This window comes from Coregonus clupeaformis, chromosome 17 (assembly GCF_020615455.1).
Source record: "Coregonus clupeaformis isolate EN_2021a chromosome 17, ASM2061545v1, whole genome shotgun sequence".
In the NCBI taxonomy this organism is placed as follows: Eukaryota; Metazoa; Chordata; class Actinopteri; order Salmoniformes; family Salmonidae; genus Coregonus; species Coregonus clupeaformis.
The window spans coordinates 40,576,277-40,594,535 of record NC_059208.1 but is presented as its reverse complement, the minus strand read 5'-3'; the positions used below and the strand labels follow the sequence as shown (position 1 = coordinate 40,594,535).

Sequence of the window (18,259 nt, the reverse complement as noted above, 5' to 3'; positions counted from 1 at the left end):
ATAGTGCATGTGACCTTTCTTGTTGATAGAATCTCTACAATGTTCGGAGTGTCAACATAACACAACTCCAAGTTTAGCACCAGAGCCTCTTCCTCACACACAGACACGCAGACACGCAGACAGGCAGACAGGCAGACAGGCAGACAGGCAGACACGCAGACACGCAGACAGGCAGACAGGCAGACAGGCAGACAGGCAGACAGGCAGACAGGCAGACACGCAGACACGCAGACACGCAGACAGGCAGACAGGCAGACAGGCAGACAGGCAGACACGCAGACACGCAGACAGGCAGACAGGCAGACAGGCAGACACGCAGACACGCAGACACGCAGACAGGCAGACAGGCAGACAGGCAGACACACACACACACACACACATACACACATACACACATACACACACACACACACAACACAGAGAGAGAGAGACTGTGAGACAACCATTCAAACACAGAAACTTGAGCACAGCATATTGGCATACAGAGAGCAAATAGCCCCTCTCCTGTCTGCCCAGCCGAGTGACTGAAGGGGGTGGGATAGCAGAGGGCTGGCCACATATGGAGTATTTTTGGTGGGGAGGGAGGGGGTGCCTGTATTTGGAGTTGTAGGTGGTGGGAGCTGGTAAATAGGGAGGGAGGGTGTCTCATTTCATAGACTTGCTTGGACCTTGACTCACTCAAACACTGAACCACAGTGCACTGACAAACAGACAGAGGACGGAGGGACAGAGGAAAGAGGAAGAGAGAGTAACCTGTGAGCGAAAATCAACAAAGCGAAAGAAAGCCAAGAGAGTAACGAGGAAAGATAAGGAAGAAGAGTGAGTGGAAAGTGAGTGGAGAGAGAGGTAAGCATTTTGACTGTATTTTTCATAAAATGATTTGCATGTCTAATTTGAGTCATAATTTATCCAACTTTATGAGACAGCCTATTGCCTAATCATAAAGCATTTATATATAATATGCAATATGCTGACATTAGAAGTCGAACTGCTGCGCTCTTGTATTTCACCAGAACTGTACAACTTAACTATCGACAATAACACAAAATACAAAGTGTGCAGACATTGTCATGAAAGAAATACCCAAATAAGTACCTTTTCAAACACATTCATTTTAGCCTCAACTTGGCACTATGTAGAATCTGAAGTTGCATTTTCTTTCACACACACTCACAGCTCAAACACATTAAATGCGAGGGGGGGGGGGTAACTCATTCCAGCTCTAGCCTCAACATCTAGAAATAATCTCTGGAGATAGGCAAAGGAATTCTGACACTGGGTAGGTGGGAGTCAGACGCATGATGGCAGTGTACTGCACAGAGCTCCTGCATGCCAGTGTACAGTGAGTTTTGCGCTTTGAGATTTTGCATCTAAAAGTGTTAGTGTTAGTACTAATTATCATTCTTCCTGGCTTTGTGTTTGTTTTGTCATGGTGTCACCTACACAGCTACGTCGGCCGTGTTCCAATATCATTCCCGCCAACTTTTATTCCATCTCTGCTATTTTTCTGATGTTCATGCCCCCTTTTAATTTCTTTCCTCCTTTTGCCTTAACGTCATAAACTGTTCTCTGTTCCTAACCTAAACCATTTAATCTGGTAGTATTATTATCCTTCTTTCCTTCCAATTCTGACCCTCATCATCCTCAACAAAGACATATGTTCAGTATGTAGGTTTTGGCACACTAGTCTTTAGCCCTACGCTTTAGAGTTAATTTCCTGCAATTCTACACATTTTGCCATGGAGCGTAGAGAACATTTTGCAGTTTTAAAGCACGTTTGCTGCTATTCTACACATTTTCCCATGAGGTGGAGAGAAGATTTATCTATTTTATAACTAATTTCATACAATTGTATTTAGTTTTGCCATGGGGCAGAGAGAAATGCAATTATAATTCGTGGTAAAGCCAAATCAACTATCAACACTACCAAAGATTTATATAACTAACCAATGGTACTGCAATTTCTCCAAAAGCATCTGTTTTTGCTGTCATTTGTCACTTGAGTGAGCTCCACTGTCGTAATGTGGAACTGAAGACTCGAGTGTGTCTTCCAAGTTTGTTGCCAGAATATTGCCAAGGAGAAAACAAGTCCTTGATGTCATGTATGGCCATATGCTTAATTCGTAGGTTGATAACAGAAAATGACAGGTAACAGATTATATTTCAGGGTATAAGGGGAAGAGACATTACAGGCTATCCAAAATAAAACTATCATCCTCCCTCCTGGCAGATATCAGACCAAAAGCATTAGATGTAAAACCTGCATAAACAAGTTACGTCTCAGCATTTGACACTTTAAAAAGCAAATCAAATGAGTAGATATGAGGTGTATGTAAACTTCTGACTTCAACTGTATGGGAAGTATTTACACCTATTGAGAGAAAAGTAAACTGTTAATACATGGTGTACGAGGGGAGATGTTTGCGTTAGAGATTACATTAATTACTACACTTCTAATACATTTGTATAATCACATTCTTGGACTCCATTTCTGCAACTAGCTCCGTTTCTGCTTCTAGCTGGGCAAACCTTCTGTCTAAATATTTGGATCTGTTGAGCTGAAAAAGAAAAGGTGACAACCATAGTACTTGCATGGTTATGATTAGAAAGTGTTAGACTTTTCATGACCAATATTTGACCTCAGTGACAGCAAGACTACATAAGTCATAAGTTTGGACACACCTACTCATTCAAGGGTTTTTCTTTATTTTTACATTATAGAATAATAGTGAAGACATCAAGACTATGAAATAACACAAATAGAATCATGTAGTAACCAAAAAAGTGTTAAACAAATCAAAATATATTTTGTATTTTAGATTATTCAAAGTAGCCACCCTTTGCCTTGACAGCTTTGCACACTCTTGGCATTCTCTCAACCAGCTTCATGAGGTAGTCACCTGGAATGCATTTCAATTAACAGGTGTGCCTTCTTAAAAGTTAATTTGTGGAATTTATTTTGTTCTTAATGCATTTCAGCCAATCAGTTGTGTTGTGACAAGGTAGGGGAGGTATACAGAAGATAGCCATATTTGGTAAAAGACCAAGTCCATATTATGGCAAGAACAGCTCAAATAAGCAAAGAGAAACGACAGTCCATCATTACTTTAAGACATGAATGTCAGTCAATACGGAAAATGTCAAGAACTTTGAACGTTTCTTCAAGTGCAGTCACAAAAACTATCACGCGCTATGATGAAACTGGCCCTCATGAGGACCGCCACAGGAATGGAAGACCCAGAGTTACCTCTGCTGCAGAGGATGAGTTCATTAGAGATACCAGCCTCAGAAATTGCAGCCCAAATAAATGCTTCACCGAGTTCAAGTCACAGACACATCTCAACATAGAGGAGACTGCGTGAATCAGGCCTTCATGGTCAAATTGCTGCAAATAAACCACTACTAAAGGACACCAATAAGAAGAAGAGACCTGCATGGGCCAAGAAACACGAGCAATGGACATTAGACCGGTGGAAATGTGTCCTTTGGTCTGGAGTCCAAATTGGAGATCTTTGGTTCAAACCGCTGTGTCTTTGTGAGACGCGGTGTGGGTGAACGGATGATCTCCGCATGTGTAGTTCCCACCGTAAAGCATGGAGGAGGAGGTGTGATGGTGTGGGGGTGCTTTGCTGGTGACACTGTCTGTGATTTATTTAGAATTCAAGGCACACTTAACCAGCATGGCTACCACAGCATTCTGCAGCGATATGCCATCCCATCTGGTTTGGGCTTAGTGGGACTATCATTTGTTTTTCAACAGGACAATGACCCAACACACCTCCAGGCTGTGTACGGGCTATTTTACCAAGAAGGAGAGTGATGGAGTGCTGCATCAGATGACCTGGCCTCCACAATCCTCCGACCTCAACCCAATTGAGATGGTTTGGGATGAGTCGGACGGCAGAGTGAAGGAAAAGCAGCCAACAAGTGCTCAGGATATGTGGGAACTCCTTCAAGACTGTTGGAAAAGTATTCCAGGTGAAGCTGGTTGAGAGAATGCCAAGAGTTGTGCAAAGCAGTCATCAAGGCAAAGCGTGGTTTTTGAAGAATCTCAAATATAAAATCTATTTTGATTTGTTTAACACTTTTTTGGTTACTCCATGGTTCCATATGTGTTATTTCATAGTTTTGATGTCTTCACTATTATTCTACAATGTAGAAAATAGTTTAAAAAAAAGAAAAACCCTTGAATGAGTAGGTGTGTCCAAACTTTTGACTGGTACTGTACATCGTTTGCAAACTCACCTCCCCGGTCAGTGATGATGTTGTCCACAAGTCCAAAATCAATACGTTTGTTGGTGATTATTGAAGCTATCTCTGTTCCCGATTTGCCCTCCAAGGGTTCAGCAGTTACCCATTTGCTGAAGAGGTCAGTCATGGTTAGGGCATATTGGTTACCAGCCGCGGTTCCCTTCTCAAAGGGCCTATGAGATAGAGGCCCAGAATAGACCATGCCTGTCTAACTTCGATAGGATGCATCACAGGGTCCCGCGTTTTCTTGTTATAGTAGAGTTGACACTCTGCACTCCTCAACCTTATAGAATGTGAAAACAGTACATTAGATATAACAAAGGAAAACACTCTTTCATCTTAATTTATAATAACTGTAATAGCACAGTTATAAAAACGGGTTGTTTAGATCCTGGATGCTGATTGGTTGATAGCAGGGAGTTAAAGCGCCACAATCCCCATATTCCACGGGTTAGATTCATCAATACCCATCCACTGTCCCACAGCCCAGCCAGTCAATTTATAAACTTAATCTCCCCTGGAAAAAGGCATCTAGACAATATTTATTCCCCATGCTACTAGCCTAGCATTTGGTTTGGTACAGCAAGGGTTAATATAAGACTCGCTGTGTGCCTATCCGACCTATGCAACATGTTGCCATTTTTTGTATGTCATCTCCACGGTGCCATGCATATGAACGTGACGAGACAGACAGCTTCTCTGATCCAGGCAAATTCATTTATCAGGATCATTATTATAATAGTATATCCAAATAATTGGCAATAGAAACTAAGGAAAAACTAATGAAAATGCACAATTTGCTGTCATTTCAGCTGCTTGGTGTGATTGTGTTACGCTGTAACGCTGAATTCCCGCAATATGGATTGCATTGGCTAGCTAGCAAAGGAGAAGTAACGTTAGTTTGTGATTACGTGTGACTGAGAAAGATAGAAAGTTAGCACTTACCTAGTAGATAGTTTCCTTCAGCAGATGTTCCCAAGTACTGTTTTGAGATAGCCGTCTTGAACAAATATATGCACTATCAATTAAAAAAGTATAGCCAAGTCTTTGCAAAAAATCTCCTCACATCAACCCTCAGCACTTTGACGAGCGAGGCAAAGCAGATGTAGCAAATGCACGGGCCCACAAAACAGTTTTTCGAGGGTGAGAGAGACATCCGCACGAGCTCAACCATCCACACAAAGAGACGCGCGTGCAATTTATTATTGAACTGGGATCATATTCACGCTGTGAGAAATTTTACAACATGACGTCACAATCATAATACAATCAGAACGTGCCTGGTCAGTAATTCGACAAGGATTACTACAAATTCAGACAGCTGGCTAAACTAATTTACCAATCTAAACCATTTTGGCTGACATGGGCAAATTGAGTGACTGTCAGTGACTGACATAACAAGAGAAAAACTGCTGATGCACAACCAAATTTATACATCGCACCTTGTGTGTTCTACTATTCTAACTCTCAACAGTAAGACTCGCTGTGCCCTAAGCAGTCGCTTAGTGGCTAGGGCCGGCTCTGCACACTCCAATACACATTTGAGAAGTAGCCTACACCACATCCTCCAACAATAAGCTCTGCCTCAGACCTCAACTAGCTTGTATAATTTTTTACAAAGATTCACATGCATACTGTATTTGATGCTCTGCCTCCCTCCCTTCCTACTCTCTCTATCTCTGAACTTTGTGTTTTAAAATAGCCCTGGTCAGTCCAGTGGAAGATGCTTGTGACTGGGCTGTGCTCCCCACATATGGAGAGGGAGACAGGACAGCAGCTGTTGTTGGTGTCATGTGAGAGAGAGCTGACACTGTTAGAGTTAGTTACAGGCCAAAGGGAGGATGTGAGGTGCCACCTAGTAGGATGTCGCAACATAGAATTAGGAATTAGAACTGTCTGTCGCAACACCCCCCAAAAAAGATGAAACAGCAGTCACCAGTGATGTACTGTACCACTACTACTAGTATCTTGTAACATATTTGACAAAATCGAGTAGATGGCCAGAGGCGAAAGGCCACCCCTTACGCAAGATTTGTTCTGGGTGCCGAAATTATAGCCTACCATTACTGACCTATAGCTGGTCCAGAGATGAGAACTATTGGAATGATGGGGGAAAGAGATGATAAGTGACGATATGCATCTGCCTTGAAACGTCAACAACACAAGTTTAGGCTGCTTAATAATGTACCTGATATCTCTGAGACCACTTTCTTAGATCTTCTCTGCTGGTGGGCAAGAACCTGACCACCAAAGGAAGCCATTTGCAAAGGCCTTAGAATGTTCAGCAAAATTCTACCAATGTAGCTAACAATATGATGTGATTACATCAAATGAAAATAACCTTCACATAGCACATTAACCCTCACAAATATCTGGAACCAAGGTTGGTGGGAGTCACAGCTGCTGTGTCATCCCCTATACTGGGCGCCCAGCATATAGACACAACAATAGCACAACATCAGACATCATCAAAATACCTAGGCCTATCTCTTAAAACTGGTACTTCATATATCATAGTACATTGAGGAGATGTACACCATTTTGATAGGTCAAGGAGGATTGGTGACCCATATATCCATTGCGGGTGATCTGTAAACAACAGTCTGGACATAAATAGTGTTGGCTGAGGGACAATTTCTGCCAGGATCCCCATGTATGTCTTTTCATAACACACGTGGTGGAAAGCATCTGCACTCTGACATACTGTTATACTCTGGCTCTGGCCATGGAAAGGTATTCTGTTTATTGAGAACATCAGCAGCATAGAGTGAAGAATCTCCATTTAGCCTATCTGATTTGGTTTTTTAGAGAGCGCAAATGTCCTTTCACACAAACATGTACAAATAGAAACAGAAATTCAACATGATTTTTACATACTTTATGATATTTCTCTGCAGATTAATACAAAAATAACAGAGGCATGAAGCGAAATCAAATCAAATTGTATTTGTCACATGCCCCGAATACAACAGGTGTAAGTAAACCTTACAGTGAAATGCTTACTTACAAGCCCTTAACCAACAACACAGTTAAGAAAAATAAGAGTTAAGAAAAATATTTACTAAATAAACTAAAGTAAAAATAAAAGAGCAACAATAAAATAACAATAACGAGGCTATATAAAGGGGGTCCCGGTACCGTGTCAATGTGCGGGGGTACAGGTTAGTCGAGGTAATTGAGGTAATATGTACATGTAGGTAGGGGTAAAGTGACTATGCATAGATAATAAACAGCGAGTAGCAGGAGCGTAAAAAAAGGGTAGCCATTTGATTAGCTGTTCAGCAGTCTTATGGCTTGGGGGTAGAAGCTGTTAAGAAGTCTTTTGGACCTGGACTTGGCGCTCCGGTACCGGTTACCGTGCGGTAGCAGAGAGAACAGTCTATGACTAGGGTGGCTGGAGTCTTTGGCAATTTGTAGGGCCTTCCTCTGACACCGCCTAGTAGAGAGGTCCTGGATGGCAGGAAGCTTGGCCCCAGTGATGTACTGGGCCGTACGCACTACCCTCTGTAACGCCTTGCGGTCGGAGGCCGAGCAGTTGCCATACCAGGCGGTGATGCAACCAGTCAGGATGCTCTCGATGGTGCAGCTGTATAACTTTTTGAGGATCTGAGGACCCATGCCAAATTTTTTCAGTCTCCTGAGGGGGAATAGGCGTTGTCGTGCCCTCTTCACGATTGTCTTGGTGTGTTTGGACCATGATAGTTTGTTGGTGATGTGGACACCAAGGAACTTGAAGCTCTCAACCTGCTCCACTACAGCCCCGTCGATGAGAATGGAGGCGTGTTCGGCCCTCCTTTTCTTGTAGTCCACGATCATCTCCTTTGTCTTGATCACATTGAGGGAGAGGTTGTTATCCTGGCACCACACTGCCAGGTCTCTGACCTCCTCCCTATAGGCTGTCGGTGATCAGGCCTACCACCGTTGTGTCGTCGGCAAACTTAATGATGGTGTTGGAGTCGTGCTTGGCCACGCAGTCATGGGTGAACAGGGAGTACAGGTCTAGGGTTTCTGGGATGATGGTGTTGATGTGAGCCATGACCAGCCTTTCAAAGCACTTCATGGCTACAGATGTGAGTGCTACGGGTCGGTAGTCATTTAGGCAGGTTACCTTGGTGTTCTTGGGCACAGGGACTATGGTTGCGGGATTTCTTATAAGCATCCAGGTTAGAGTCCTGCACCTTGAAAGTGGCAGCTCTACCCTTTAGCTCAGTGTGGATGTTGCCTGTAATCCATGGCTTCTGGTTGGGGTATGTACGTATGGTCACTGTGGGGACAACATCATCGATGCACTTATTGATGAAGCTGGTGACTGATGTGGTATACTCCTCAATGCCATCGGATGAGTCCCGGAACATATTCCAGTCTGTGCTAACACAACAATGAGACTCTTTGCCCAGAGTAGAACACTCAGGGGTCAATTCCATCACAACAAATCAAATGAAATCCAATTTTATTTGTCACATGCGCCGAATACAAAAGGTGTAGACTTTACTGTGAAATACTTACTTACGAGCCCTTTCCCAACGATGCAGAGTTTAAAACAATTATAATAACAACACGAATAATAAAATACATAAGAATTAAGGTATATACAGGGAGTACCAGTACCAGATCAATGTGCAGAGGTACGAGGTATTTGAAGTAGATATGTACATGAAGGCAGTGTAAAGTCACTAGGCATCATGATAGATAATAAGAGTAAAAAAATAACAGAGAGGCAGCAGCGTTTTCCAGGTTTTGGTCCTTTAATGTTGATTATAATGTACCCTTGTGCCACTGAATACAAAGGATCTGTTACAGTCACTAAAGTGATTGTATTTGTCCCTGCCTGTCCTGTTGTCATAGGGAATGGGATGGATTGCTCGGTGTCCATGGCAACTGGCCCCAGACTGTATCCTGTATCAGGGAGGCAAGGCCACCATAGAGATCAGAGTTTTATATCTATGAAGGCTACAGCCACAGCTTGTCCTTCTGTGTTTGTTTACAAAGTGATAAGTGCTAAATGAAGGTACTTTTGATTTAGTGATTCAAATTACTGGGAGGGTATGATGAGGAACAAGAGAGGGGGTATACTGGGTAGTAATCGAAGCAGCAGGGGCACTGCCATGCTTGCTTTGCCCTTAGTGTGTTTTTAGGTGACATGAGCACGCTTGTGTGTCTGTGAATGTGCCATAATCTCCACCCGGCCCAGCCAGAAGAGGACTGGCCACCCCTCAGAGCCTGGTTCCTCTCTAGGTTTCTTCCTATGTTTCTGCCTTTCAAGGGAGCTTTTTCCTAGCCACCGTGCTTCTATATCTGCATTGCTTGCTGTTTGGGGTTTCAGGCTGGGTTTACATTTACATTTACATCATTTAGCAGACGCTCTTATCCAGAGCGACTTACAAATTGGTGCATTCAACTTTTTTTTAATGGGGGGGTGGGGGAGGGGGAGGGGGGTAGAAGGATTACTTTATACTATTCCAGGTATTCCTTAAAGAGGTAGGGTTTCAAGTGTCTCCGGAAGGTGGTCAGTGACTCCGCTGTCCTGGCGTCATGGGGGAGCTTGTTCCACCATTGGGGTGCCAGAGCAGCAAATAGCTTTGACTGGGCTGAGCGGGAACTGTGCTTCCGTAGAGGTAGGGGAGCTAGCAGGCCAGAGGTGGATGAACGCAGTGCCCTCGTTTGGGTGTAGGGTCTGATCAGAGCCTGAAGGTAAGGAGGTGGCGTTCCCCTCACAGCTCCGTAGGCAAGCACCATGGTCTTGTAGTAGATGCGAGCCTCAACTGGAAGCCAGTGGAGTGTGCGGAGGAGCGGGGTGACATGAGAGAACTTGGGAAGGTCGAACACCAGACGGGCTGCAGCGTTCTGGATAAGTTGTAGGGGTTTAATGGCACAGGCAGGGAGCCCAGCCAACAGCGAGTTGCAGTAATCCAGACGGGAGATGACAAGTGCCTGGATTAGGACCTGTGCTGCTTTCTGTGTAAGGTAGGGTCGTACTCTGCGAATGTTGTAGAGCATGAACCTGCAGGATCGGGTCACCGCTTTGATGTTAGCGGAGAACGACAGGGTGTTGTCCAGGGTCACGCCAAGGTTCTTTGCACTCTGGGAGGAGGACACAATGGAGTTGTCAACCGTGATGGCGAGATCATGGAGCGGGCAGTCCTTCCCCGGGAGGAAGAGCAGCTCCGTCTTGCCGAGATTCAGCTTGAGGTGGTGATCCGATGTCTGCCAGATATGCAGAGATGCGATTCACCACCTGGTTATCAGAAGGGGGAAAGGAGAAAATTAATTGTGTGTCGTCTGCGTAGTAATGATAGGAGAGACCATGTGAGGATATGACAGAGCCAAGTGACTTGGTGTATAGAGAGAATAGGAGAGGGCCTAGAACTGAGCCCTGGGGGACACCAGTGGTGAGAGCACATGGTGCGGAGACAGATTCTCGCCACGCCACCTGGTAGGAGCGACCTGTCAGGTAGGACGCAATCCAAGAGTGAGCAGCGCCGGAGATGCCCAACTCGGAGAGGAGGATCTGATGGTTCACAGTATCAAAGGCAGCGGATAGGTCTAGAAGGATAAGAGCAGAGGAGAGAGAGTTAGCTTTAGCAGTGCGGAGAGCCTCCGTGACACAGAGAAGAGCAGTCTCAGTTGAATGACCAGTCTTGAAACCTGACTGGTTTGGATCAAGAAGGTCATTCTGAGAGAGATAGCAGGAGAGTTGGCTAGAGACGGCACGCTCAAGAGTTTGTAGAGAAAAGAAAGAAGGGATACTGGTCTGTAGTTGTTGACATCGGAGGGATCGAGTGTACTGCTGATGTAAAAAGGGCTTTATAAATACATTTGATTTGGATGTTTTGAGCTAGTGAGATATGTTATTTTTCCAAGTATGTGTTGCTTAACTTGCTGTAATGAGTGAGACACTTTGAAATTGAGTTTACACTTTTTGTAAGCAACCTGTATAAACAGCATGTATAACCAACTTTTATACAGAATTTCACATTCAAAACTACTAAAACAGTAAGAGGAAACAAAGGGAATATACATTAGTAGTACATATGCTTAGTAGTACAACATTCTACAATTCTAAGAGTGGTTTGTTAATTTAAGCAGAGCCCTACATAGAATGACTAAAGTAACCTTAAGAAAATCCCCCCTATAGGGCCATTTAAAACATGAATACGATTCCCAGTTGTTCTGCTACTGAAATACACTGGGACTCTGTGTGTGAGTATGAATACAATCACATCGGGCTGCTATAAACCATAAACCTGACACTGCATTTCTGGAAGCCGGAAGCCCCCACAAACACCCACACCTGTCAATCACACACCCCTCTTTTTTAGACTCGGTCTGTGACCAAGAGAAACATAAAGAGTATACAGTATGTTGTTACTGTGTTGCCATGGTCTTTCTCTCTGATGTTGTGATACTTAGTGCTTTTTCTATTTTTTTTTTCAGGTCCTGTGTGCTGTCGCACTGAAACCAACCAACCCACCTCCCCCTTACACACCGTGTCTGTCAATCTGTCCACGTCGTACCCCTTCTGTCAGCAGTAGAGAATACATAGTTAACCCACCAGCCAGTCTAGTCTGTCTGTCCTTCAGTGTTTCAGTGGTTGTGTTTGTCAGTAAAGAAAGTCCACCTTATCACAGTCAGTAAAGAGTCCGTTTTGTCAGTTTGTTGATTAGTTGGCCCATCAGCAAGTGAGTAAGAGTCCTCATCCCTCAGTGTTTCAGTCACCACTCAAGAACCAAAACCTTTAAAACCATACTGTCAAAGTAACCGTCACCATGGCCCCCAAGAAGAAGGCCAATCGTACAAAGAAGATTACCATGGAGCCAGTCGTCGCCCAGGAGACCACTGTCACCACTCAGATGGCAGGAGGAGTGGTGGTGGTGGAGGGCGTGAAGAAGATCGAGGAAATGGCCGCACTGGACATCGTGCAGCTTAATCATCTCAACCTCCCCCTGCCCCCTCCCGTCATCAAGCCCGGAGAGAAGGGCCTGGGCCTGGGCTGTGAGGTGACCCGCCCCCTCCACGGCAATGCCCTGCTGGAGGAGCTGAGCCGCATGCGCCAGGAGCGCTTCCTCACCGACCTGGAGCTGGCCTGTAAGACCAAGGCTTTCGACGTGCACAAGCTGGTCATTTCGTCCGTCAGCCAGTACTTCAGGGAGATCCTGGCCAAGGACTCCGGAATGAAGCGTCTAGAGCTGCCCTCACTCTCCCCCCTTGGTAGGTTTCAAACTAACCCGCCTAACATATAGCTGATATCTATTAGAGGCAGCAGCAAGAGTCTTGTTTGGGAACTTCAGGACTGTGTTCAGTCCAAATATTTCTTAAAGTCTGCATTAATAGACAGAAACACATGAATAAAGCTATGATGTTGTCCCCCTATTCCCAGGCCTGGCCAACGTGATCACATTTGCCTACCTGGGCCGCGTCCACATGTCTCTGTACACCATCGGCTGTACTGTGTCAGCTGCTGCCACCCTCCAGATCCCCCAGCTGCTCCAGATGTGCATGGACTTCCTGCTGGCCGAGATGAATGTGCAGACGTGCGTGTACGTGTGGAACATCGGCGCCGCCTACGGCTTGATTCCTGTACGCGATGCTGCCCGCCGCTTTGTGCTGGAGAACTTTGTTGCGTTCACCGAGACGCCCCTGTTCAACCAGCTGACCCTGGAACAGATCACAGCCTTCCTCCAGGAGGACAGCCTGCTGCTTCCATCTGAAGTCACCGCCTTCCAGGTCAGCTCCGCTCACCATGCTTTTACCCTACTTTTTCTGCCTGTAATAACTGACCTAGGATCAGGTCTCCTCATTCCCTACCCCCAACCGTAGCCATTTTGAGCTAAACCTAAATCCAGCCTCAGACCAGCTGTTAAAGTCATGATATAGCCACATGACATTAGTACACAGACACTTGCCAGACTATGTGACATCCTACTTTGATTAGAAATACTCAGTCAGTATAACTCACTGTATGTATAGTTATAAATACACAATACCAGTAGGGATGAGAGACATAGCAAGGAGGCAGAGAGGGAGCGGTATTTATAAACAGAACAGGATTCTAAGTATAGCTCTGGTTTCATTCAACCACAGTTGGCCATGAAGTGGCTGGACTTCGACCCCAAGCGTCAGGTGCACGCCGCCGAGCTGCTGTCCCATGTGCGCTTCGAGACCATCCCTGCCAGCGAGTTGGTCAGCGAGATCCAGCCCGTGGCAAGGATGATGATGGACCCTCACTGCCACCGCCTGCTGGTGGACGCCATGAACTACCACCTGCTGCCCTACCAGCAGAACACGCTGCAGTCTCGCCGCACGCAGGTGCGTGGCGGACAGGCCACCCTGCTGACTGTTGGGGGGCGTCCCTCCATCACCGAGCGGGCACTGAGCAGAGTGGTGAGTGTTGGGGATCTGGTGGGGGGCTAAACTTTAGGCAGAGGTCAAAGGCATGATGAAGAAGTAAACTAACATTTTAGAAGCCTTCTGTTTCACCAATCACCATGATTCAACAGTATTATCCAAAATGGGAAGTGCTAAGTTGTTGACGTTGGTTCCCTTCCAGGTGCTGTGGAGAGACCCACGTGAGGGTGTGGCCACCTGGCGCCACCTGTCCCAGCTGCCCGCTAAGAGCTTCAACCAGTGTGTGGCTGTGATGGATGGCTTCCTGTACGTGGCCGGAGGAGAGGACCAGAACGATGCACGCAACCAGGCCAAGCACGCTGTCAGCACCCTCAGCAGGTACATGGATATCCACTGTATATGCATGACCAAACACCCACACATGAGAAAAGTCACTAACCAGGTCCATACACATGTATCATACTGTAAATATAATAAGGCAGTAAAGCATACTTGACTGTTCCTTGATTATGGGTAGATTTATTTTCACTTTAGACAAATTAATATTCTGACTCATCACTGTCCATCTCTTGCTCCTCAGGTACGACCCTCGCTTCAACACCTGGCTGCATCTGGCTAGCATGCGCCAGCGCCGCACCCACTTCAGCCTGGTGGCCACTGGAGGGCGCCTGTACGCCATCGGTGGCCGCAACGTGGAGGGCCTGCTGGCCACCACCGAGAGCTACCTGCCCTCCTCCAACACCTGGCAGCTCAAGACGCCCATGGAGGTGCCACGTTGCTGCCACACCAGTGCCGTGCTGCCCTCTGGAGACATCCTGGTGACCGGCGGCTACATCAACTGCGCCTACTCGCGCTCCGTGGCATGCTACAACATTGAGACGGACACGTGGAGTGAGAAGGCCAGCCTGGAGACCCCCCGAGGATGGCACTGCTCCTCCACCCTGGGAGGGAAGGTATACGTGGTGGGTGGTAGCCAGCTGGGCCCCAGCGGAGACCGTGTGGACGTCCTGTCCATGGAGGTGTTCTCCCCAGAGAACGGTGAGTGGAGCCAGGCCTCCCCCCTGCCCCTGGGCGTGAGCACAGCAGGCCTGTCACCCCTCGGGGAACAGCTGTACCTGCTGGGTGGCTGGAACGAGGCCGAGAAGCGCTACAAGGCGGCCGTGCAGAAGTACACCCCGGCAACCGACAGCTGGTCCATGGAGGAGGATCTGCCCGAGGCCACTGTGGGTGTATCCTGCTGCGCCCTGACCCTCCCACCCCGCCACGCCCCCCGCAGGCAACAGCACCGCAATACCCCAGCAACCAAGGAGGAGCAGCCACAGAGAAAGAGCCATGTGGTCCCACAGCCCATCACTGCCTGAGAGATTTAGAAAAAGAGAGGTGAAGAGAGAGAAGGCAGGATGATGGAAGGGAGGAGTGACAGAGAGCAAGAAATTGAGGAGAGGTAGATAGAGAAGCAGAGCAGTAAAGATGAACAGGAAAGATGGAAGGGATAACTATTCACTTCTTTAATGATAACATTAGACGTACATTAGGAAGTTGTATAGAATGACACCTGTGGTTGATGAATGTGAAAATGACAATCCATTTGCAGTATGTGTAAAATATGTATTGCAGTTAGTTAGCAAGGTGGAACAAGTGAGAACTGTGATATGATTACGGAAATGTGTTTGTGTATGTGTGTATGTGCGTGCAAATGTACATACTAGAGTGAATGGTGTGTGTTTGGGTGTTAGAAATGGAGCCATACAAGCTTTTGACAACTATTGCAATACAATTTTCAGCAAAACTTTAATACTTCCCATTAAATAAAATAAATCAGCTAATATATCCATTTATACAAATACTTGTAGTGTAAAATATTTGTCTTAAGTAGTTTAGCTCAAAAGAAACCAGTTACATGAACAGTATTTAAACATGTTTTTTAAGTGAAATGTAATATAATAGAGTTACAATGACTGGTGGAAACAACTTTATAGGTCAAAATAACATTACTTGTTTTTGTCAGTGGATGACATTGTAGAGAATGTGTGAGCAAGAACATGGCCCTGACATTCACAGGCCTCAGAACTCCACCTACCAAAGACAACCAAAAAGCAGACATTTTTTGTAATTTTCAGCAGACTTGAGTAGTCTGATTTGGAAATTAAAATGGGTGGCTTTTTTAGAGATTTGGCTCAGGTCATGTTTTGTAGTTAGGCCACGGGTTTCAGCTCCTGCTCACGCGTGTCTTCGATCAGTGTCCTCCTCAACCATCTCCATCCAGGTGATACAATGACAAGCTACCAGGGTATGGAGTCAGTGAAACTCCTAAAGATGGGAGGACCTACCTGCCAAGGCAGACCTAGGGGTTGAGTCTGACTCTAAAAGGTCTGAGGACTCAACCATAACAATTTGATGTTAATGAGGCTAATTTGGCTTATTTGATTGGAGAAATCCCTGTATTTTGCTCTTACCAAGATGTGAGATGAGGCTGGCACGGGGGAGTGTGTTGTGTTTGTGTGTCCAGAGGTGCCAGATGCTCTGTAACCGTGGGGTTTCACTGAATAAAGCCAATCTGATCTAAATGGTGATTCAGTCTCACTTCAATTAACTTCAATCCTCACACTATGCAGCAAAATATAACCATGTTTGTTCATATTGTTATATTTTGCTAGAAAACCATGGTAAACCCTGGTTAAGTGGCATAAACCATTGGAAACCATAAATGGCCCCTGTGCTCATACCAATTAGTCCAGTGTTTGTATATTCTGGTCCTGGGGACACCTACTGGTGCATATTTTAGTTTTTGCCACAACACCAACTCAATTAAACCTTTAGCTGACTCAGTTGGGCTCATGCTAGGGCAAAAAACAACAAATGTGCACACCTTTGAGTCCCCTGGTCCAGCAGTGGGATACAGCTATTTTTACTCCAAATGGCATTCTGAAGCGACAAAAGACTGTGGGGGGTTAAACTAGACTACCTCCAAAACTACCAGCTTCAGCTACTCAAAATATACCAACCCACTTGACCATACTTTTAACAAATTACATTTTAGTCATTTAGCAGACGCTCTTATCCAGAGCGATTTACAGGAGCAATTAGGGTTAAGTGCCTTGCTCAAGGGCACATCAACAGATCTTTCACCTAGTCGGCTCAGGGATTAGAACCAGCGACCTTTCGGTTACTGGCACAACGCTCTTAACAACTAAGCTACCTGCCGCCCAACCTCTAACTCAAACCTCTCCTCTGGGACCCGCAGATGTTTTACGATTTTGTTAGAGCCCTGAACTAGCTCACTGATTCACCTCATCAAGGGCTTGATAATCAGCTCTGGAATAGTTCAAATACATGACTGGGTCAGACTCTCTCATTCATTCAAGGCACAAAAACCAGAGGCCCATAGCAGTTGATGGACAGCAGGAACAAAACAATGATTAACATTATCCTCCTTCCTCCCACTACTCTACAGAAAGCAAAGATTTATAGCCTAGTCAGAACTATAACTCTATACAGTAGAATACAAAGCGCGCCTAAATATTCTGATATCTTTCCAAAAAAAAATAGTTACACTTGAAATGGGCATGACCTAATTGATTCAACAAAAAAACAAATACCCAAGTTTAGCTTTTTTTAATAAACCAGAAAATAAAGTGATTTCTGGTTGCTCATCAAAGTTAGCTGGCTAACTCATTGATCCTGCTTTGTAGTATCCCCCTGTGGTTGTGGTGTTTAGTTGGCGTAGGCGTCCAGGGGATAGTGGACGTGTCTCCACATGGCCTCCTTCTGCTTGACCAGGTTAGGGGTCATCTCTTCATACACATCAGGTCAGGGTGGGGCTTGTGCCTCTTCTCAGCCTTCTCAAACGCCTCCATCACCATCTTATGGCTCTGCTTCCTCCAGCTCCTTGGACCACCAGGAGCGGGCCGTCATGTAGTGGCGCAGCCAGGAGATGGGGTGGTCCTGCTTGTCCCAGTAGTTCACCTCATCTACAGAGCGGTAGGCCGAGCTGTCGTCGCTGGTGCTGTGGTGACCAATCCTGTAGGTCATGGCCTCAATGAGGAAGGGCTGGTTTTCGGCCACAGCCCTGCGGCGAGCTTCCTTGGTAGCATTGTACACAGCGAACACATCGTTACCGTCCACTCTGATAGACATCATACCGTAGCCTGGACCGCGGGCGGCGATGCCGTCCCCGCGGGACTGCTCGTTGGTCGGCGTGGAGATGGCGTAGCCGTTGTCACGGCAGAAGAAGAGCGGGCACTCCAGGGTGGCAGAGAAGTTGAACCCGGCGTGAGCGTCGCCCTCTCCGAAGTAACAGATGACAGCACGGTTGGTGTTCTCTCTCTTCACTGCATAGGCTGCCCCCGCCGCCTGTGGGATCTGGGTGGCCAGAGGAGAGGAGATGGTGACGAAGTTGAGGTCTTTGCTGCCGTAGTGGACGGGCATCTGGCGACCCTTGTCCAGGTCGTCAACGTTGGCATAGCACTGTGCCATGAACAGGTCCAGGGTTGCAATGGAAGCTTCCGAGGCAAAAACCCAGCAATACAGACCCATACAGCATGCTCTCAAATCACATAACGCCAACATTGCATATTAATATTTACCCTTGAAAGCAGCAAGCTCCATTCTTCCAATTTAATACACAATCTATACTCATTACCGTAGCCCCATTACTATTGCC

The 18,259-nt window shown here is 46.0% G+C and overlaps 1 protein-coding gene and 1 pseudogene across 1 annotated transcript; one reads left to right on the top strand and one right to left on the bottom strand.

Moving 5' to 3' along the window:
* Positions 1 to 645: 645 nt before the first annotated feature.
* On the top strand, positions 646 to 16,169 carry LOC121586394 (kelch-like protein 31). Its single transcript, XM_041903039.2, has 6 exons — positions 646 to 846; positions 11,686 to 12,459; positions 12,629 to 12,975; positions 13,333 to 13,632; positions 13,799 to 13,974; positions 14,177 to 16,169. Exons 2-6 carry the CDS (start codon positions 12,018 to 12,020, stop codon positions 14,955 to 14,957), a joined length of 2,046 nt encoding a protein of 681 aa, XP_041758973.1. The 5' UTR covers positions 646 to 846; positions 11,686 to 12,017; the 3' UTR covers positions 14,958 to 16,169.
* A 1,044-nt stretch (positions 16,170 to 17,213) lies between these two features.
* On the bottom strand, positions 17,214 to 18,132 carry LOC121585759 (annotated as a pseudogene).
* Positions 18,133 to 18,259: the final 127 nt, after the last annotated feature.